Below are 22,364 nucleotides of genomic sequence, written 5' to 3'. Positions count from 1 at the left end.
AGACAGAGACTGAACACAGTATCTTTGTACACACTTAGCATGTTGGAACACTAAGGAACAGGAACCTTACTTACATCTGCCTTGGAGGGTAAGCTGCTGCTTGGATCACAGGATGCAATGAAATGCTGGGGGGAATGCTGTAATAAAAGCTAACTTGTATCATATATATCCATTTTAATATTTAACATATTATAGGCAAGTATTTAATTTACAATATCATACATAGAGAAAACTTTCATTTCTGCTCTGTAAAGGCAACAATTAGCTGTTCTTTTACAGAATGGAATATGCAGATCTGAAGAACTCACCTTTTTTTATTCTTTTGTTTGATTGTTTGATTATATACTTGTATTTGAAAGTCATAATTTACAGATTGCACTTCCAAGCAAAGGATTTCTTCACTGTGAGGGTGCTGAGGCACTGGCACAGGTTCCCCAAAGAAGCTGTGGCTGCCCCATCCCTGGAACTGTTCAAGGTCAGATCAGATGGAGCTTTGAGCAACCTGGTCTAGTGGAAGATGATCCTGCACATGGCAGGTGGGTTGGAACTGGATGATCTTTAAGGTCCTTTCCAACCCAAACCAGTCTGTGATTCTATGATTTAGCTTTACAACTTCTTAAAGACAGCATTTTATTTTCCTGTACATCTCCAGTCTTCTCAGCTGTGACCTCAATTACACTTGCATGTAAAAAATGCACTTCCGTAAACTGCCAATGAAATTTCAGAAGTATCCCGTATTTTCTGAAGTATTCTCCCACTGAATTCAAAATCTTACTATTGTGGTGATTTTTATGGTCTTTTAAAGTTCTCACCTTTTAAATTCTGCAGTACATATATCAGGAAATTCCCACTGCATAAACGAAGTTCTTTCATATTCTAGAGGTACCTAACCAAAGAATTGAAAATTCTTGCTTGTGTGTGCAAATATAACAATCGTGACAACATACACAAATATTATGATGTTCTTAAACTATCGTTATAATGAGAAAAAGATTAATGAATGTAACAAAAATAATTAAGGGAAATTCTAACTGGAAAAACTAATTTAAAAACAGTAATAACAAGCAGCAAGCAAGGATCAATTACATTAGCACACTCTTCAAATAAAATTATGTATGTCCTAATTGTATAATGAGTCCTCTTCCTCCTAAGCTAAGCTGACAGTATTCTGGATAGTCTGAAGTGCTACAGATGCCAATTGTGTCTGGCACAGTGATTCTTAGACTTTCTTTTTGACTATAGCATTATCAACACTCAATATTTTTTTGTGAGCAACTGCACATCTTAACATCAGATTTAAATAGGAAAATGCTCTAAAGATGCTGTAAGTAATTAGGAAGTGACAAATTTCAACATTTTATTGTACAACATAGTTCTGTAGGACACCTGAGATTAGTTAACCATGGCCGACAGACCACATTTCTGCAACCACTGTTCTAATGTAGATAAGTGTAAAATATCCAAGTATTACACCATTGGCACAGGCAGAACCAATTTTAACAGAAAACTCATACCATGGGCCATGTGCCCTGGCATTTTCATTGACAAGGGTTATTTTTTCAATCTATACTTCTCCTGAAGCTCAGAAATTACTTACAGTAGGGAAAACAGTATCAGAAAAGTATTAACATTTTTCAGCAGTTTTTCAACACAATTAAGAAGTATTAAATGGAGAAAGAAATAGCACTCTGTGACCTATCAGCCATGCTGATCATTAGCTAACAGTCCAACTGGTGTTCTTGCTTGTTACAGCATTTCCCTTGATTTTCCAAACTACTTAAATTCATAGCAAAATTCTCCTCTAAACTACTTTGTGTGTCATGTTTTTTTTTAAATACATGATCAGAATATGTGGGATACTTCATCAGAATAACTGGAACCATATAGAAGTAACAATTTCATGTCTCTTCAACACACCTGAAAGAAAAGCAGATCTCACACTGCTTCTGTTTAGTGGTTATCTGTTAAAAATTCCCAAGTCTTTTGCAATTTACTGGGAGCAAGAAATCCAGTCATATGAAAAGCCTAAATGTACCCAAATTAGAGTGAAATTTATGATAAATGTTACTGGCCCAGTAAATAACACTGAATAGTTCAGAAGACAATAACAACCTAAACTTTACCAGTGTATGCTTTTACCATGGGTTCAGTTTTACAAAGTCAATCCCATAGAGCAGTCTGCTAATGCCAGACACGGTGGTCACATTCCTTCATTCCTTGAACATAAACTCTTGCCACCTTTTGCCACCTCCAAATGCCCACCTGAGCTCTCACAGAGCAGATTCAGCTTGCCCAGACAGAAAGTTAACACACATAACATACATTTTAGAGGGAAAACCCAGTACTGTAACACTGCATGCATGTTTTCTTGCTTACAGTAAATGAACCAAAGTAAGTGTAATTGGGAGTTACTGCGCAGTTTTACTCTAAACTCGTACTACAGAAAATGCCTGTTTTAGACAAGGGGCATTAGACACCAGTTGTGTTTGTACTTCGGTCAAGAGTTACCATGTTTGAAAACTATACTATAAATACAACTAGTGAATCGTGTCAGTAAAGGGTACTTACTATCTTTTACAGTATTAGAAGAAAAGCCTCCATCTAGTTAGCAAAAAAATGGGGGTGGAGGAATGATGGCTCCATAATACCACCTATTAAATAAGAATTTTAAACCTTGCAGTATCAGTAAGTATTAAATAGCTTGATCTTCATTAAATACTTACAGGTTCTTGGGAAGTGCAGAGTTCCTAGTTGTCTTCACTGGATCTATACCTACCAAGAATACATTCCCAAACACAAATCTTAAAACTCTTCCACACCAAACAAAAATAGCAGAACAATGGATGCGCCCAAGACTCTTTGGAAAGTATCATTACACTAATACCACACTATGACAGGCTCAAATTTATTTTGAGATCCAGTGGAATATTTGCGTTGGCAATGATGAGGTCTTAATGGGAATCAGCTATACTGGAAAATCACATCCTGAAACGTTAATCCTGACCATTGTTCGGGGAGTCATGGGATGATCTACGCCCTCAGAAGCGAGTGCGCTAAAAAAAGTTTGCCATTGTGTTGGCAAGACTATGAATTGACTTCAGCAGCACCTTGTGGCTTTTACTGACTTCCCACAAGGTCTCTGCAGTGATACAGAAATCACAGCTATGGGTTGTTTTTTTTAACACAAGCAGACACAAATATTAGGACTATGGACTATATGGGATGTTTAAGGAACTCTTTGCTCTTTGAGGTGTACACACACAATTGTCTCCTGTGATTTGCAATTGCTCCACATCTTTGTACTGAACTGACCACCGTCACGGCACTTCTGCATCGATATTCAGGATTTAGTTATTTTCAGTTGTTAAATAAAAAAGTTCTGTCAACTTTGCACATTTCACTGTCTCTCATATATCCCTGTAGCTCTCTAAGATACAGTTACACTTTGCTCCAGTGGCTTTTATAGATCCTCAAATTCTTGGTTGAAGTAAACCTGAAGGAGCGAATAAGCAACCAAAACCAAACTCTACAACCTCTGCAGCCAGACAGCTGCAGACTGTGCCTGCTCAGTGACTCAGGTTTCTGAATGGCTGTCTTAGCAATAATTACATCATTTGGATTTATGTCTTTTTAATAGCTGCTCTGCAAAAAAATAATCTTCCCCCAGGGGTGTTTATTCTGTGAAGCAAGAAGGAATGAAAACAGCCACTGAACCATCAGTTCCACTTCTAAGCCCTCAAGTATGCATAATGAAGGCATTTCTCTGCTATGGGTTTTTTCCATTATTTTTTTTCTTCCTCGTGAGTAAGCTTTGGGGCCATGTTTCTGTGCCTCTGGAGAAAATGGCCTCCTGCATTCCGCCCCTGCTTCTATGAAAAGTAATTTACATTCTTACCATTGTCAGCAAAACTAACTACATATATGCAGAACTGTGCTGCGCTGCAAACACACCCCCGCAGGCTTGTCACCCCTCCGTCCGCCTCCCAAGGCGCAGTCGCCACCCAGCCACAGGCGCTCCCCACCGCCTTCCCCTACGCGGTCCCCAACTGACAGGCAGCCGTCCCGCTGCAGGTGCGGCCCCGAGGACTACAAGCCCCAGCATGCACCGCGCCCGGTTCCGCGCGGCACCCTGCGCGTGAGAAGCCGCGCAGCACGCTGGGTAATGTAGTCCGGGGTGAAGCGCGGGAGCGCGGCGGGAGGGCGAGGAAGGAAAAAAGCCGCCGGGAGCGGCTGTAGCTCCTCCGGTTTCCCGCGGGGGAGGCGGCTGGGCGGGGCTGCGCCTGAAGGCAGGGGTCTGCCCTTGCGGGGTGCGGCGGGGGAGGCCGCACTGGCGGGGCCGGTAGGCGGCGGCACCTGGACGCAGCAGCGACCCCACCGCCCGCCCGGGAGGAGGAGGCGGGGGGAAGCGGAGCCGCCGCGCGCTGCCGCATGTGCCTGGAGCGGAGCCGGAGCGGGCAGCGTGAGCCATGGCGGAGCATGGCGCCCCGGCGCCCGCCATCCCCAACGGCGAGTGCGCCGCGCGCCTCCCCGGCAACAAGGTGACCGTCGTGCTGGGGGCCCAGTGGGGCGACGAAGGCAAAGGCAAGGTGGTGGACCTGCTGGCGCAGGACGCCGACATCGTCTGCAGGTGCCAGGTGAGGAGGCAGCCGGGGAGCGGGGGAGGCCGCGGGTGTCACCTTGAGGCGGACGGCCCCACCGCCCCGCCGCGCGGTTCTGCGTGGGCACCCGTTCTCGTCCCCGTATACCGCCGGGCTCCCGCCTTGGCGCAGGGCCGGGCGGCGGTGCCCGGTGAGGCAGCGGGCTGAGGCGGTGTCGGGGCAGCGAACCCTCACCCGACGGGGCAGGAGCCCCTGGCGGGAGCCCTGCCGCCGGGCTCTGCAGCCCTCCCGCTCCTCCTTTGTCCCCGTCCCGGCGCCGGCGGTGGGGGGGAGGAGGAAGGAGCCCGCCTCGCAGCCGAGAGCTGGCCTCCCGCGGGAGGAACACGCCCGGGGTCGCGCCCCCGCTCAGACCCGCCGCCGGCGCGCTCTTTGTTTGGGGGCGCCGCGAAGGGGCCGCGCTCGGCGGTTCCCGCAGCATCGCTGGTGGGAGCGGGTGCTGCGGGGCCGGGAGCCTTCCCCGGCGGCGGCATGGCCTAAGTCGCGCCGCCCGGGAGCGTGCTCGCCGCCATCCGCCCCCCAGGAGGGGCAGCGCTGGCCCCGCACGAAACCAGCAGTTAGCACCGGATGCACGTGAGGGGATGTCCGCAGTGACTTAGCCGTGTTCACATAAAACTCGGTTTTAGAGACTCGCCATGCTCCCAGGTCACTGTGGTGCCTGTGGGATCCCGCCTTTCTTTTAAGAGTTCTTAGAATTTCTCTTCTCTGGAGGCCTTACTCCAGCAAAAGAGCAAAGAAAGTGAGCCTAGCCTGAATGCACAGCACTTTTAAATGCCTACGTTAAAACAACACAGAGCTGAGGAGATGGTTTATCTTACCATTTGTAGCGTAGCAGATTCTGTGGAACATAATGAACCAAACGTGTGTATGTTTTTTTCTTGAGGAGATACAGCAATGTAGAATGCCTGCAGCATATGCAGACTTCATGTAAGTGGTGTTATTTTATGCTTTTGTTGACTGCACAAATTAAATTTGATCTTAAATAAATATATTTTGGGAGAGTGCACCATTTCCTTAAGAGTGCAAAGGCTGAAGCTGTGTTTTGACTGAGAACTGCACATAAAACTGGTGTTTTCAAAACCAAGTCAGTTGCAGCTGAGAAATCAAAAACTTGAACTTCAGAGATTTTAATGTTGGAAGTAAACAAACATATTCTTAAATAGCTGTTTACACAGATGAATTACTTTTCCCCATGTATCTTGTAGGGGTTTTTTTTTGTTGTTGTTTTTTCTTTTTTATGTAATCTGATGTGCTGTGGTTGCTTGGCTTTGAGGGTTATAGAGCACAGTGACTCAGTTCGTCCTTTACAACTTTGTTCCTGAGACTTGAAGGGCATCTAGGTTAACATGTTTGTTTAATGCTAAGAAGTTTTGGTGAATACAGAAGAGAGGCAGGCAGTGAATTTTTGTGCTCACAAGTTTTACTGTCGTTGTTACTCCTTTTGAATTAGATGGGTGAAGGATCATGAAAACAGAAAAATCATTTTATTATCTCAGGCTTGAATTTCATGGCCAGTTCTGCCATTTCTAACAGCTTGTTGGTTCTGCTGAGGAGAGTTTTTTCTTCCTTCTTTCTTCCCTTTCCTGTTGAAAAGGAAGGCTGTGCTGGCTGGGTCTCTTCCCATGCACTGTCTCTGGCACTTGGACACTTTTGTAAGTTGATTTAACTCACCAAAATGGCAGGAAACTATTTTTTGTTGTATTTAGTTTCTACAGTTTTAGTAAATAAAACGGAATATTGTTGGCTCAGAGGACCTTGATGAAAAAAGAAGCTTGGGACAGGGTAAGCACAAAGAACATTTTCTCCGAATGAGAGGGGAAAATAGGAGTAATCTCTTTCAGTAGTACTAAGACTGAATCATCTTGCTATGTACGCAAGCATGTTCTTGTTGTTTGTGTTACTACTGGTGATGTAGAGTATGCGTAGTGCTACAAATCCAGAAAGAAAGATTGTACCACACTTAGTCTGCCCCTTGCTAATACCAGCTTTCTGTAATTGGAGCTTCTAATTCTTTCACCATTATACCCGATTGTTGTAAGATGGTTCTTTCTGTTCAGCATGCCACAGAATTGCTAGAGTGCTTCTGGATGAGGTCAAACATTTCTGGTATGTTCTTGTGAAAAATTCAGGAGTATAGCCGTTTTCTTGGAGGATTTGGGAAGTTGTTGTAGCAGGTCTAAGATACATTGGAAACTTGAGTTGTATTTGCAGTAAAACACTCTAGTATGGCTTTTGTATCGCTGTCCCTGGTTCTGTGCAGCATAAAATTGGTCCTGTTTCAGAAGTGAGGACTGACTATCACTTACTTCTACAGTGCCTTTAAAGGTGCTGCAAGAAGATACAGTCCAAAACCTGTGCCCACAGGAAGGTCGTCTCCTAGGTAGCGGATGTGCTTCAGTCACTTGTTTGACTAGCTGGCTGTGGCATCTGGAAGGAGGTGCTTGCTTAGGTACAATTAGCTGAAGCAGTGTGTCAGGAAATAAGTTGTATTTTGGCTCTACTTCTAAGTACCACCCTCTAAAGTGTTTTATCTTAGGTTTAGGGATTGTTGAAAGGAATCTTGTGTTCAGAGCAAAGGAATGGTATTTTCAAGAGACAGATTTGCTTTTATGGCAAGTAGTATTATGGTTTCAAAAACAACTGAAGAGACTAAGCTAAAATTAAAATACACCTAGGGTCTGCATGCATGTAGCAGCTAATGCAGCTGCATTGGCAACTGCGACGGCTTTGCAAGGACACCGTTAGTATACGGGGTTCAGATGCAGTTAATATAAACATATCTACATGGCAGGCAAAGTATGTACTTGTTCTTCCACTATTAAATTTGAATTGGTCTTCATTTACCTCTAGGAAGTATCTGGTAAAGCGATACAATTGATAAAATAAATGCATTGTGAGACTTAAACTTACCTCTGGTCTTCAGTAGCGCACAGAGCAAAGTCTGTTTACCTGCTATCACATAAATCATAGTCCAGACAGTAAAATAGAATGGGTTTGAGATTCAGGAATAGTTGCCATCAAACCTGTCATGTCTAGAAGTATGCATTGTATTTTTGTTAATTCCACAGGCAATGGAAAGTTAAACATTTCTAGTTCTGCTTAAAGGACTTCCTGTCATTGCAGAGTACAAGTGAATTGGGGAATTTGATTACCAGCGTTTCATTTCTTAGTGGATATGGGAATGGCAAATTAATGCAAGCAAATTATTCTAGATACCTTTTTGAAAATGAACACAATACCAAAATATGCCATGTATTTCTTAACATTAACACCACCTCCTCCACCCAGTCTACCAGTGTATGAAGTACAGAAAAGAATAATGTAATGTCTGCACTGCACGATTCTGTTTTCATTTACTCATTTCATCAACACATCCTGTTCTTACTATTGGGGGTAACTGATTTATTTACAGTATATGTCACACAGGTGAATAAGATTTTTGAGGTCTTCAAAGTATTTTTAAGCCTGCTCCCTGTGCTGAAGAATCCTGTTTTCCTTCTTCTTCAGTTCTATTGTACATTGTGCTGCTACTTCAAAACAGAATTGCAGCTTCTTACCAAATCATAACTGATTACATTATGGTCTGCCTGTGATTTACCCTTACTGCACTGCCTGCGGTGGGGTCATGCTATTCCTACTCCTGAACTGCTAATGCGTGGTGACTGCTATGTGTGGATTCTTTGTACTCCCTTTTCCTCCTCCTCCCTTCAAAGAGCACTGCTGATTGTTTGATATGTGCCAATTATGGTGTAAGAAATACGGAAGTTCTCAGCGTGCAGATTCTTGGGGTTAAGCAGTTACCATTGTGAGCTGATAACCTGTCAGACCAGTGCTGCCTAATAACCTCCATATCACTACTCTGTATATATTATACTCTATATATATACTACTTTTTAAACTGGAGTTTTCCTATATTCCATTCACCAAGCTCACTTTGTTCTTTTGTAAATATTCTCATTTGAAAATGTGTTTTAGTCTAGAGCCTTTGCAGGCCATGCAGAAATAGGAATAGTGGAATCAGTAGTTGTAGCTGTTGGTGCTTTTTTAGCAGCTCAGGCATTTTGATATGTGGTGTCTATCTAGAGCTCTCTTTTTAAAGTGCTGGATGCACTACTGGACCTTGTTGTGGTTGGCAGCATGCTGATAATGTGCTTTGGTGAGGAAAGAGGGGTCAGTAAAATGAGTTCTTTGGCATGCCCCATCAGTAAGTCATAGACCTGCTTTAGAGCATCATTGGCAGGTGATCTTTTGTGACAGGAGAACAGTTGAAATCTGGTTTTCCAGGTCATGAAGTTTGTGCCATTAACAGAGAGATCTTAACAGCACTGAAGAGCAAATTACGCCTAGATCTACTGGGTTCTTACTGTTCTTTCAATCTCATTACAAAGCCTTGCTATGTTTGGTTGGATAACATGCAATACTCTATAGCAGTTTATAAAGGTTTCAAATACAATTTTATGCCTACTGTGCTATCTCACATTTGTAAGATGTTCTCTGTAAATATTCTCAAAGTCCCTTTTTTTTTTAATATCCATTCTTAAATATTCTTGTGAAATGTAGCAAATATCTGTGGGGGTTTGTGGCCTGAAGCAGTGCAGTGCTGGACCAGTCTGTGCTTTCAGCATTTTTCTTGTTCCTTATCTGCCCATCTCACTGAGTCTCTTTTATCTCTTAGGAATAGATTGGTCTTTATTCTGGACCTGGATAATGAATCCTGTTCCCTTCCTAACAATGTGTGTTGCAGCAATGTGAGGTTTAGCACATTGGGTGAAACTAGGCCAAAAACAGTCTAAAAAGTCTGTTTGAATATTGTCTTTCATTAGGAACTCCTTAGAGGAAGTTCTGTCAGTATAGAGAAATATGGTGTGGTTTTTGTTTTTGGTTTGGGTTTGGTTTTTTTTTTTTTAGATTAATAGACTGAAGTAAAAGTAATGTGTTCTTTTATTTATTAGGAGAAAACCGGTGAATGTATAAAGCATAGTGTGGTTATTCTGTTATGTTCTGCCTCAAGCCACACTTTTGATCTCGTTCTGATGCAACAATTCTTGTACTACATGTTCAAAAATTTCTGAAGTCTGGCCAAAGTTTTAGAACCTACTAAGTGTGTTACATGATGGCTTTTTGAACTAGGTTTAGATTTTAACAAACATGAATGGATTGTCAAGGAAGAAAATTGCCAGCTGCTGGATTTTGTTTATATTGAAATCCAGGAGCAGGTTATACAGTAGAGTTTATTAGCTGCTAATTCATTGCAGATGGAGGGTGCAGAAAGCTGGAAATCACAAAATCTGGGATGTGAGAGAATGAATTAATTATCAAAACATTGATTTTTTTTCACATCTTTATGGGGATGGTTTGCAATCTGAAGTTCAAAATAGGTTTTTGGCAATATGTATTGAAATGAGAAGCAAATAACCTAGTCATTGCAAGGCTATGTCTAGTTAGGGTGCATCATAGAGGTTCAAGTATGTCTCTTCACTAGGCTGATCAACTCGTTAAAGGTGTGTTCAGCATTCCCAGACTCTGACTGAGGCAAGAAGGAGCCTTTCTTACGATTCTTGTAAGTAATGGTAATATCCAGCTCTCTTGATGTATTTTTGACTTTTCATCTAAGAGTTAAATGAAAATGTATACAACCATATGATGCCAAAGCAACACTGACTTGCTTCTTGCCCAACTTGGCAGTCATTTCTATAGCTAGCTCAGAAGCAACAGTGGTTGCCCTGAGCTAAAAATGAATGCTGCAGTGTGGTAGCAATAAAAGTAAACTGTAGAAAAAAATTATGTACACACACATCTGAGAGTTGCGTGTGAGAGTTGAAAGGAGAAGATGGCTTCTTCCTCAGTGTAGCGAGAGATAACATCTCCTTAAACTAGACAACTAATTTCTATTCTAAAGGAAGTAACCAAAAAGACTTCTTTGCTCTATCTACCCTAAGGCATCATATTTTTGGAATAGACATCTTGATCTTATCAGGAAAAGGCAGGGATTGTCACTGTAGACTTCTTGGGTAGATAGTTCTCTTAAATGTATATGTCAGTATTTCAGAACTGCTTTAAATACTTCTGTATTGACTGCCAGTATAGAGAGCCATAGTAATTTCAGTCTGCTTTTTTAATGAATCTGTTTTCCCCTGTGTACCTCCCCTGTTAGGTCAAGTTGTAGACCTTAGCAGTTATGAGAGTACTGCTGTAGGTGAGGTATCAGGGTCTGAATTGCTGTCCCAATCTATTCAAAACAGATTTAACTGTTCTGGTTCTTATATTAATGTCTAGTCTGCCTTTGACTAATGAAGATAGGCTCTGAAAATAAAATGTGTAGTTTCAATTTATATATATTTAAAATGGAGAAAGATACTCTGTTGTTCCTGCATCTTAGTTTCAAATGCCTTATACTTGTTTTATGTGTTCCTGCAGTGATTTCTTACTTGCATGTTCTTGTGTATCTGCACATGCCTCCTACTTACGTGTACGCTTCCTTGGCTGGCACACATGGCATATACATACTTTTGCTCTTCAATGCTCTTCAGAGTTTTTAAGAAGCAGGAAATGTATGGGTTGTTTTGGTTTGTTTTCTTATGAGGAAGAGTATTTTTGCTTTCAGTTTATGGATAAACAACTCTGCTTTCTTGTTGGGTTTTGCTGATTATCCAAGTTGGTACATTAATGTTTTATATTAGACTGTACCTTTTTAAAAAAAAAGGGAAATCTTGAAGTTTGAATCTAGATTGAATATAAGATTGAGGGTATTCGAGAGGACGATGAGTATATTAAGTGTACATTTTTCCTGGAAGGGTCCCATGTGCCAGAAAGATGGAAGAACTGCAGATCCTTCTGAAACTGGAAGGACAAGCAGTCAAGTCCTTTGCATGCTTTTCAGGTAAATCAGTGAGTTTGGCTGCAAATGCAGGAGCATGGAACTTTTCTGAGCAAACTCACCATAGGAAAAAGGTCTGGTTCGGAATTTCTCTGTAAGCATTTGAGTATGGCTGTATATAATTTTCAGAGTCTTTTTGGAAGATGAGATTCCATGCTTCCTTAACTGTTGGCTTCTCTTAGCTTCTCATCAGCTCTGAACTTAGCAAGCAGGGGTATAAAACATATTGGAACTTGTAACTCCTACTTTGATTATTTTTATATCCTTGATAAACATCAATATTGTTTAAGTATATTCATGGAAGGCCAAGTAAGTTACTCTTGAATAAATGACTTCTTAGGAAACATTCTGGTTGTACTTTCATATTTAGCAAAACCCGAAACAAAACACCAGATAGGGGTTGTTTCAGCTTAAGTATTCTGTTAGCTGAGTTTTGGTAGTGGCTGGTTAAGGACTGTATACCTGAAGTCTTACCCAGTAACTTCTTTGTGGTACTTTAATTCAATAAAATACCGTTTGGTCTAAAAAGAGCATCTCTCTTTAATACTGACAGTAAAAGTCATGATGCAAAAAGATTGGTGAAGTAGTCATCAATTAGACTTTCTGAAGACAGACGTAAGTCATTACTATTATATCAAATTAACTTTATGAAATTATCAAGTCTCTGCTGTAACTCCAAAAATGATGGGTTCTTATTTGTCCAGTGAACCAGCTCAATACATGCATGCTCCTTTGGAGCTTCTGACTAGTAGAACAATGTAATTCCAAAAGAAAAATTGCTGTTAAATGTTATGAATGCTCGTTTTCCATGTTTCATACATGATTTGAAAGCTGTTCTGCAGGGACAGAACATAAGCAAAAGAGCTGTTGTGCTACAGGAAGGTTCAGATTGAGAAGACTTGTCTTGGTTTGGGGTTGCTCATACATTGCTTTGAGTTTACCAGTTTGGCTGCAGAGTATACCTTCCTAAGAGTTACACTTCTAAAAATTGTTTTAGTCTTCAGAGCTTCAAGAAAAAAAAACAGCACACTTTAGTCAGGTACTTGCATTAATATTGCTGCTAGTTCTGTTTAGTTCTTTACGCAAAATGCTTTAGCTGGCAGTTAAGATATTTAAAAGCTATAGAATTCAAGAGAAAATAAGCCATTTTGCTTAGATAGGGTAAGTGCTGAAATGATTACCTTAAAATCAGTATTGATGTGTTATTAGAAATGCTGTTCAGGCAGTATGTTTAAAATGCAGTCCTCTTTGATACTATTAATTAATCTTCAGTATATTTTCCAGTGATAGTCTCAGGAACATGGATGGTACAGTATTGTGGTAACTGTTGTCTTTGTGTCATGTGCATGAGTGTATTTTTTGTGGTAAATACTGCCTTCCAGTGCTTTACCAGTGGGTTTTGGCTAGCAGGAATCACTTGTTCGATTCATTGATTTTTCAAACTTGTTTCCACTAAACTGTCAACTAGCAGATAATTACTTTTTTCCTTTGACATTTGTATTTTGAGGCATTCAAAACTATTGCAAAAGGGTGTTTCCTGAGAGTGTTTATCAGACAGCCTCCAGATGAGCAATGCTTGCAGCTGCCTTTGCTATCTTATGTCCCCTCTGTGTACATGTAACTGATTCTGTTCACATTTGCCAGGATAGGTATGTTTTAGAATAGTATCTTGTTTTGTGTGTAGTACTGACCAGCCTATCTGACTTGAATATATGGATGCAGATTCTTGGGTGTGGTGCTTACACTGAGAAGGATTTTTAGGCTACCTATCTTTAGCAAGCTGAAGAAAAAACCCTTTTTTGTTTTGTTTTTTTGCTTTTCAAAAAATAATATTTTAAGCAGTTTACCTCTCTAAAAGGGATATTTCAGACCTGGTAATTTTATAGGTAATGTTTTTTAGATTAAGGCTTCTAGAAAGCAGGTTTTGTTACCAGCATTGCTGGCATTCCAACAGTACTTGTGTGCTAATTTCCCTATTAGTATATCCGTTCCTGTCAGGTCCTGTAGACTTAGCTGTTCAACATGTTGCATAGCTTGGATATTTCAAGATTACCAGCTAGTGTTAGGGGTTATAGGCTTTTTCACACCACTATAATTGGAATAATGCCCTTTCTAAGAGCTTATGCATTTAGTCATCTTACAACAGCAGGTTTTGCTTAAAATATTATAGATAAGTAATAATCTTATGCCTGATCTTATTTCACTGTCCCACTCAATTACTTAAAATACTCCAAAATATCAGTATAATCAAAAATGGTATGGATCATGAAAGGGTTAAAAAGGCTACTGTGTCTTAAAAGGATTTTAAATTGTTCATCCATCAAAGCATCAAATTAAGAGGTCCCCAAACTAAATCCATATCTGGAATCATAGAATGGTTTGGATTGGTAGGGACCTTAAAGGTCATCTTGTTCCAACCCCCTGCCATGAGCAGGAACACCTTCCACTAGATGAGATTGCTCCAAGCCCTGTCCAGCATGGTGTTGGACACTGCCAGGGATGGCGCAGCCACAGCTTCTTTGGGCAACCTGTGCCTCACCACCCTCACAGTAAAGAATCTTTTCTTAATGTCTAATTGACATCTCTCCCCTTTCAGTTTAAAACCATTCCCCCTTGTCCTCTCCCTACCTGCCCTTGTAAAAGGTCCGTCTCCAGCTCTTTTGTAGGCCCCCTTTAGGCACTGGAAGCTGCTCTAAAGTCTTCCCTGGAGCCTTCCCCAAGCTGAACAAGCCCAGCTCTTGGCCTGTTCTCATAGGAGAGGTGCTCCAGCTTCTTATTATATTTGTGGCCCTTTGGCCTTGCTCCAGCAGGTCCATGTCCTTCCTATGTTGGGACACACAGCATAGGTTCATGGTAATTATTCATTATGACTTTCACACTGTGTCTCCAAATAAATGGAAAAAAATGTTTTCACTTCAGTTGACACTGTTTTGAGCTCAATATGTACAGGACTTCAAAAAGAAAACAAACCACAGCAAAACAGTAACCAAACACACACACCACCCCCCCCACACCCCCCCCCAAATCCAAACCAACAGCTCTTAAAGAGTACCAGGAAACTTTTACGGCTGAAGGTGTTATGGTTTGGTTTTTGCATCAAGACTATGACTGATGATTTTTAAGATGCCCAACTTCATGATTCCATGAATTGTTTGAACTGATGTTGCTGGGGGGAAAAATAGCTGGTTTTTGTTCTCCTTTCAGTTTGAGCCAGCTCGCGTTTTACCCTGTTGTCCGCACAAATATTTGGTGTCATCTAATGCCAGTTACTCCTCCAGCCCTGCTGGCAGCAGTGTAGACAGTAGCTGATAACCTGAAAACTGGAGGCTTGTTGCAACCGTGAAACCAGCCACCCTAACTTTGGTGTGTTGTCTCAAAGTCTTGAGCAACAACAGTGGGACTAGGTATTGACTACAAAGAAAAAGGAAGGACAATAATGTATTTGTATTACTTTGTATTATGAAATTCATGCTCCTGACAGTTGAAAAGTTGGAGAAATTCAGTTAGACAATTTAACATTGTAATCTTGTAAAGCTCTGGGCTGCTGAAAGGGCTGATCCCTTGGTCACCAAAGAATCCTTAGGGAGAGGAGAAAGAGCTGTTCCAAATACTGGGTTGAAAGATAAGAGGAGAAAAAACAATGCAAGTAAAGGAGACAGAACAAACTGAATGTTTTTAATTTTTATTTTTTTTTTTAGTCTACCTCAAAATACAGTGCAAAGAAGACTGATAATTTCTGAAAATCCAACTTTGGAAACCTCAGAGTATGCTAAATCAGCAGTGCTGTTCCTTGAGAGAGATGCACAAATAAATGGTGCTCTGTCTAAGCAGGGTATGATTAGGACTTCTGGAGTAGTAAGCCTGTGTTAGCCTCTTGATAAGGATGTTGTTACTGGTTCCTGTTGGACTTAGTTTTGGGTAGTTGCTTTGTTGCTAGATGGAGAGTCTGGTTTATATTCTGTTCTCTAGCAAGGCATGTTTAGTGTTTTTCCTACATACTCAGTTTTCTGTGATGAAATGAGCTCAAGTCCAGAGGCTGTGTTCTAATTTAAAGAAAAACAAACAAAACCCCAACAACAACAAAAGTTTTGTCTTTTTTGTTTGTGTGGTTGGTTGGTTTTGTTTTTAATAGTGCTCTCTCTTCTAAGTGCGCTTTATTCGAACTTAAGGGAGAAGATCATTTATATTTTTACCTAAATAGCCTTGTAATAGCCTAATCTAGAGAGATATCTTAGTGTTAAATTAGCAAAAAATAAGCATTATGCATATTATATTTATTAAACGCTTAGTCTCTGATGTAATGTTAATAAGAACTGATTTTTGTTTCCTAATACTTTCTAACAATATACTTCCAGTTCACAGTATTGGAATGCTAGGGGATGCATACAGCCTTTGGTTTTCTGTTGTATTTGTTGTCTTTGGTATGTTTCAGGGATGATGATGTGTTAAGAAAATTTTCGGGTAACTAGCAGATACCTTTTGGTGCGACTTGCAGGATGAAAAGACATGGAATAAAAAATGTTGTGGTATTCTAGACTGTGTCTGTTGAAATGAGAAGCTCACACAGTGTAAGGATTCTGCTGTGTGTCTTGAAAGATGTGTGCAGGGGTATTATGTGTACGGAAAACACTGTCTCCTCTGTGGTAAATATGCGTTTTAAGAAAATACTATAGTTCACTATATACACAACTATATACACAGTTGTTGTTAGGATAAAAATCAGAATTAAGTGATAAATGTTTAGGGTATTGTGATTTACTTATGACGGTGATAAGGCCAGGCTGGATGGAGCTTTGAGCAACCTGGTCTAGTGGAAGGTTTGGGAGTGGGTGAGCTTTAAGGTTCCTTTGAACCCGAACCATGTTATGGTTCAGTGTTGTAGGGTTTTTTAATTATTATAACTGTTTTTAAATTATAATCTTTTTTCTTAATATCTGCTGAAACTGTCGGAGATAGGAGGTCCAGGGAGGAGAATGAAAAAGGTTCTTAAATTACTTTTAAGAGAGACAGTCTCAGGTTCAAAATTCTGATTCTGATGTTCTGGCAGACCTAAGGGTTTACAATACTGTAGCTGATATTGTAACATGGAGAATGCAGCAGTGAAAGAAAAAAATCATAAAAATATTTTTAGGAAGCACTCAAAGAAAATAGTGTCAGGTTTTTTTTCTTTTTTGTTTTTAAACTCCTCCACCCTCTTGTTACATCCGAATAGTGTATTCCAGACTGAGCAAAAGCATTTTTTGGTCTTGCCATGAACTTGGCCACTCTTTCTGTGTTGGCCTAAGGTAGGTGTTCCAGTTTTCGCACGGCTGGGAGAGGGCCTGTAATTTGAGTACCAAGGAGATCAGTACCCAAACTACAGGTTAGCTGGAGACCAGTAACGAGTGGTGTCCCTCAGGGATCAGTGTTGGGACGGGTCTTGTTCAACATCTTTGTCACTGACATGGACAGTGGGATTGAGTGCGCCCTCAACAAGTTTGCAGATGACACCAAGCTGTGTGGTTTGGTTGATACGCTGGAGGGAAGGAATGCCATCCAGAGGGACCTTGACATGCTTGTGAGGTGGGCTGATGCCAACCTCATGAAGTTTAACCATGCCAAGTGCAAGGTCCTGCACCTGGGTCAGAGCAATCCCAGGCACAGCTCCAGGCTGGGCAGAGAAGAGATTCAGAGCAGCCCTGTGGAGAAGGACTCAGGTGTTGGTCAATGAGAAAATGAATGTGAGCTGGCTTCAGTGTGTGCTTGCAGCCCAGAAAGCCAACCATATCCTGGGCTGCATCAAGAGGAGTGTGACCAGCAGCTTGAAGGAGGTGATCCTGCCCCTCTATTCTGCTCTCGTGAGACCTCACTTGGAGTATTGTGTGCAGTTCTGGCGTCCTCAACATAAAAAGGATATGGAACTGTTGGAACAAGTCCAGGGGAGGGCCATGAGGATGATCAGGGACTGGAGCACCTCCCATATGAAGAGAGGCTGAGAAAGCTAGGGCTGTTCAGCCTGGAGAAGAGAAGGCTGCGTGGAGACCTCATAGCAGCCTTCCAGTATCTGAAGGGGACCTACAAGGATGCTGTAGAGGGACTCTTCACTAGGGACTGTAGTGATAGGACAAGGGGCAATGAGTTAAAACTTAACCAGGGGAAGTTTAGATTGGATATAAGGAAGGAGTTCTTTACTGTGAGGGTGGTGAGGCACTGGAATGGGTTGCCCAGGGAGGTTGTGAATGCTCCATCCCAGGCAGTGTTCAAGGACAGGTTGGACAGAGCCTTGGGTGAGATGGTTTAGTGTGAGTTGTCCCTGCCCATGGCAGGGGGTTGGAACTTGATGATCTTAAGGCCCTTTCCAACCCTAGCTATTCAATGTTTCTATATGGTAGACTATATGTAGTTAATTGGGGAGTACGGCCAGCCTCAAGAAATTGCTTGTCTCTTAATTTCCCTCTGGCAAAGCTTTATACATTTGAGCATGAACTTTGTTTAATAGTGAAAATAAATTCCACAGTTAGTTCTCCATTAATAATGCTTAAACAATTGACTCAAAGGAGTGTTACCTTGACCTAACTGATCTCCATTTTGGTGTCCTGTGATGAGGGAGGAGGAGTGAGAAATCCCGATGGAAGGCACTGAAGTTAGGAGTGACTTCATCAGTTTATACCTTGAATTATGCCCAGAGGCAATAGTTGCCTGCAGCACAAAGATGTTGGTGTTATCATCTATTTCTGGAGGAGGAAGAAAAACCTAAATCAAACTCATCCTATAACCTAACAACAACAACAGCCCACCCCTTCACCGTGCCACCACTAGAACTCCAAGTACAAGTTTCTATAATTAGAATTGTTTATCGAACCTGTGTTGTGCAATGTCAGAGCACACAACATGTGTACACTTTACTGCTAGTTCACCCTGAGTGTACAGTGTGAACCATTCTTTTAATGTATTTGGATTCCCAACTGTGTAACTATGCACTTCTGCGGTTATGGTACACTTTACCTGTAAATCAGTAGCAGAATTTTGAAAACCAAATTCATGAAATGCTCTTGGTTTAATGCTCTCCTAAAATATGGTTTGAAATTAAAAATATTTTTCAAAATTTCACATTTTGACAGAATGACATCCTAAGCAGGATGGGTCTGTCTTAATGTTCTACTTAATGTCTAATGTTGCTGCTATCAACAGCACCTTTTCATGTCATAGGCATCATAATAGCATTAACAGCTAAGTTCTGAGATTCAAATTTGAGTGAAAAGAAGCATTTGGAAAGTTTGAGGTGTAAGTGTGGCCTAAAAGTATGTTCAGATGACAGTTCATACATGATGTCAAGTTTCCTCCTAAGTCTCTAGCAAAATCACTTGAAGTGTAACTGCTCACAGTAAAAGTGAAGATGTATGTATATAACTAGTTTGCTTCTAGATGAAGTAGGAACTGTGCTGTGGGTGTAGTTCAGGGTGTAAAAGGTGCCATTTTTTATTCTGTTGGACATGGGGTACTTACAGGTGAGCATGGAACCAACGCACCTTGGCGTCACTCAGCAGCACAAGGAAGAAGTCTTGACACCACCAAAACCCAGCAGCTATGCTGTCGTGATTAAAGAGTCTGAGTCTGCATACTACATGCTTTACTTAAGCAGACATGACCACTGAACTTTAAGTAGCTTTGCAAACATTATGAGACTAAGAATTAATTGTTAATCATGATCTAATCTCTGCAATGGCCAATTTTTCATTCTTTTTATTTGACATTTATGATGCTAGGGGACTTTTTTTTTTTACTTTTTTTCCAAATGAATTTAGAAGCAAACCAGAAAATTAAACCCAGTTAATAGGGGATTTAAACTGAATAGTCATTGCCTAATCTTAGTGTTGCTTATGGGTTACTCCAGTTTATTTATGCTGCAGAAGGGGGCTTTGGACTTGTCTTCCCATTTCTAAATTACTACTACTTCAGTGTAGTACTTAGACTTTCTTATTGAATTTTCATTTAAAGCATTTCATTGCTCATGTTTAATTTGTCTAGACTGGTATTACCAGTGGATCTAATAGAAAGAAATAATTTGAAGGAGCCTGATGAGGAAGAAGATAACTACCACTTTCAGCAGATTTACTTGACTGTAAATACTGCCTTAGTACATAACTGTTTTTCTTCTCCAAGACAGGTTTTGTTTAGGTTCTGAAACACTGAGTAGAAAACCAGCGTCCTCTCTAACTGGAAAAAAGCTCATGTATTTTATGTATGTACATAACTTAGTTGTTCTAATCTTTGAATAACTTGCAGTAGCCCTAGAGTATCAGCATTGCATTTCAAACATAGTTGTAAATGATCTATGTGCTAATGTAGCTAGTTAACATCATTTTTAATCAGGTATGACTGTAGAGTTGGTAGACCGCTAAATTATCCTCCTTAGCGGCTACTGTTGAGTAGAAAGGATGGGAGGAGGAAGGTTATTCCTGAACATTTATTATTTTCTTTTAAAAATAAACTTGAAAGGCTTGCTATATTTATGCATTCAATATGTTTCACATGTTGTGAACTGAAAATTTGGCATTCTCTCATTAAGTTAGATCATTTGCAGTGAAAACCATCTGCATCCGGCTATCCTTACAACTTCTTCAAAGTGCTGTTCACTACATGGAAAAGCTCCAAATTATATTACTGGATTATTTATTAAATTATTAACACTTTTCTTGGATTTAGATGTTTGTTGGGTAAAGGTTTGTTAGTCTTCCCTCTGTTTCAGGAGGATGTGGAATTGGCTGCAAGTCCTCACATAAATGAAGTTACCAGAGTTTTCACTGCTAACTTCACTGAGATCAGGCTTTTACCTGTGGTATGTTTGTTTATATATTGGCACAAGTATTTGATAACCAGGAATATTCTTTATTTGTAATGTCAGATATATAGCTTTATTGCATTCATGCTTTCGTAAGCGTTGCAGAAGTAGTGAGTAGCTGTTGAGTCCATTGCTTAAAAACAGATCTGCTGTTATAATTATTTAGAAATATTTCAGATTTATAATTCCATAGATTAATATTTCATGTAATTTCTTTTAAATTCTTTTTGTATAATGCCTTTCTTCAGTTTGCCTTGTGCTGAAAGAAGGCTTAGATTAGAAGCCTTTCCTTTAAGGCTTTTCTTCTGTGAAGCAATTTGTTTATTTCTGGTGCAAGGTGCCTGTAGAGAATGTTCCTGTAGTTGTCACAGACAGAATCACTTTTTCTGTAGCCTTGTCTTACACTAATGACTTGGTCACAAGAGAGTGTAAGCTTTTTTCTTCAAAAGTACAACAAACAAGAACTGGGGTAGTTTGGTAACTGTTTTGTAATCTTTATTTTCGTAAGCCTCTCTTGACTGTCTTTTAAGACTTGGTCACAGGTTTCTTTCTGTATTTTGGATGTATTTTGCAATTTAACACTGTCGTAATTCTCTGTGGTAATGAAAAAGACTAGAAGTGTTAAGTGTTAGTTTGATGTAAATGGTTTCCTGTGACTTACGAAACCACAATCGTCTTAGTTGCCTCTAGATTTAATCCTTAACACCACGTTACAGATATAAGTGACTTGTACTACTACAGACCTCTCTTTGGTGAGGAGGTATAGAATGAGCAAGTTGGCTTTGCTGGATGTTAGCCAGAAAAACACTCAAAAGTCCCAATCCAGAATTCAGAATAACAAGCCAGCATGTTGCCAAACAGCTAGACTTACCTTTCCCAATAGCTAGTGGTTTGGGTGTGTTGTGTTTTTTTTTGCTGAGACTTTTAATATTTACTCTCCGTAACTAATAGGAAGCTAGTAAAACTGACGATGGCTTTTAGAAATGTTTGCTTGTTCTAGACTGTTTATGCTTCTGAGAATTTTTAGAAACATTTTAATCTTACTCCAACCTTTTGTACTTTTTATGAACCAAAATAATGTCCAAAGTCTATATGACGGATAATATTGATGTTGAAATTGTTGAGTTTGACAAAACAAGTTGAGCTGGTTTTCTGGGAGAACTGTGAAAGATCTTTTGTCAATAACAAAAGTGAAAGCTACAGAATTGGAGCTGTAACCAGTTTATTCCATTTCTATACTGAGAAGTTTTTTCATTTGTCTTTAATATCAGAAATTAACAACACAATTTTTTTTCCTTTTTTATCTTTTTTTCCTTAGGGAGGCAATAATGCAGGACATACAGTTGTTGTGGATTCTGTGGAGTATGACTTTCATCTTCTGCCAAGTGGCATCATCAATCCAAAAGTCACTGCATTCATTGGTAAGTGAGATATCTCTAAAAACAATAGCCAACACTGTAGTTAACAGACTTCTGACATATTGGAAGAATTACAGGATAAGGACTATTTTTTTCTACCTCAAATTGTCATTGACCTGAACTGCTCTACTATCTTAATACTGCCTTAACTCAGTTGTGAAGTTCAGATTACAGAGGTTTCTTTTTACCTGCCCTATCACTGTATACAGATACCTGCCCAGTGTTATCTTTATTCTCCCATTCCCTCTTATTTTCTCCACCAGTTATTTCTTTTATTCTCAGAATTCCTCCCTTCTCTTTTAATCTTCAGCCCTGCTATGTAACTCCAAGTACTATTTGAAACAGAACTTTCCTCCCTTTCCCATTAGGTTGTCAAATGAATGCTCAAAAAAAGACTACACTATGTAGTTCTTAACCAAGAAGTCCTTTCGGGAGAGTCTGTTAGAAGGTTGAAGGCAGTGGTAGTACTTGTTGTCAGGATCTGTGATACGAAAAGGAGGTTTAGGTTGTCCTGTCTGCTGCCCCTACAAGCCTACTTACCTACCTCCCTCTCATGATATCCTGTTTCAAATCTTATGTGGTTTTGTGTTTGT

General features: G+C 40.4%; 1 protein-coding gene across 1 annotated transcript in view; it reads left to right on the top strand.

Moving 5' to 3' along the window:
• Window positions 1-4,285: 4,285 nt before the first annotated feature.
• Window positions 4,286-22,364, top strand: part of ADSS2 (adenylosuccinate synthase 2) — a 36,213-nt gene continuing 18,134 nt past the window's right edge. The window contains exons 1-2 of the mRNA XM_061365786.1: window positions 4,286-4,634; window positions 21,672-21,774. Coding sequence (XP_061221770.1) covers window positions 4,467-4,634; window positions 21,672-21,774 — 271 coding nt within the window. The 5' untranslated portion in view covers window positions 4,286-4,466. The remainder of the gene's footprint in view (window positions 4,635-21,671; window positions 21,775-22,364) is intronic.

Source organism: Neopsephotus bourkii, unplaced genomic scaffold (genome assembly GCF_033783945.1).
Source record: "Neopsephotus bourkii isolate Nb327-2 ecotype Australia unplaced genomic scaffold, CSIRO-AGI_Nbou_v1 NB_1292, whole genome shotgun sequence".
NCBI classification, from domain to species: domain Eukaryota; kingdom Metazoa; phylum Chordata; class Aves; order Psittaciformes; family Psittacidae; genus Neopsephotus; species Neopsephotus bourkii.
Note: the sequence above shows the minus strand (reverse complement) of the source record. Positions and strands in the feature narration are given on the sequence as shown.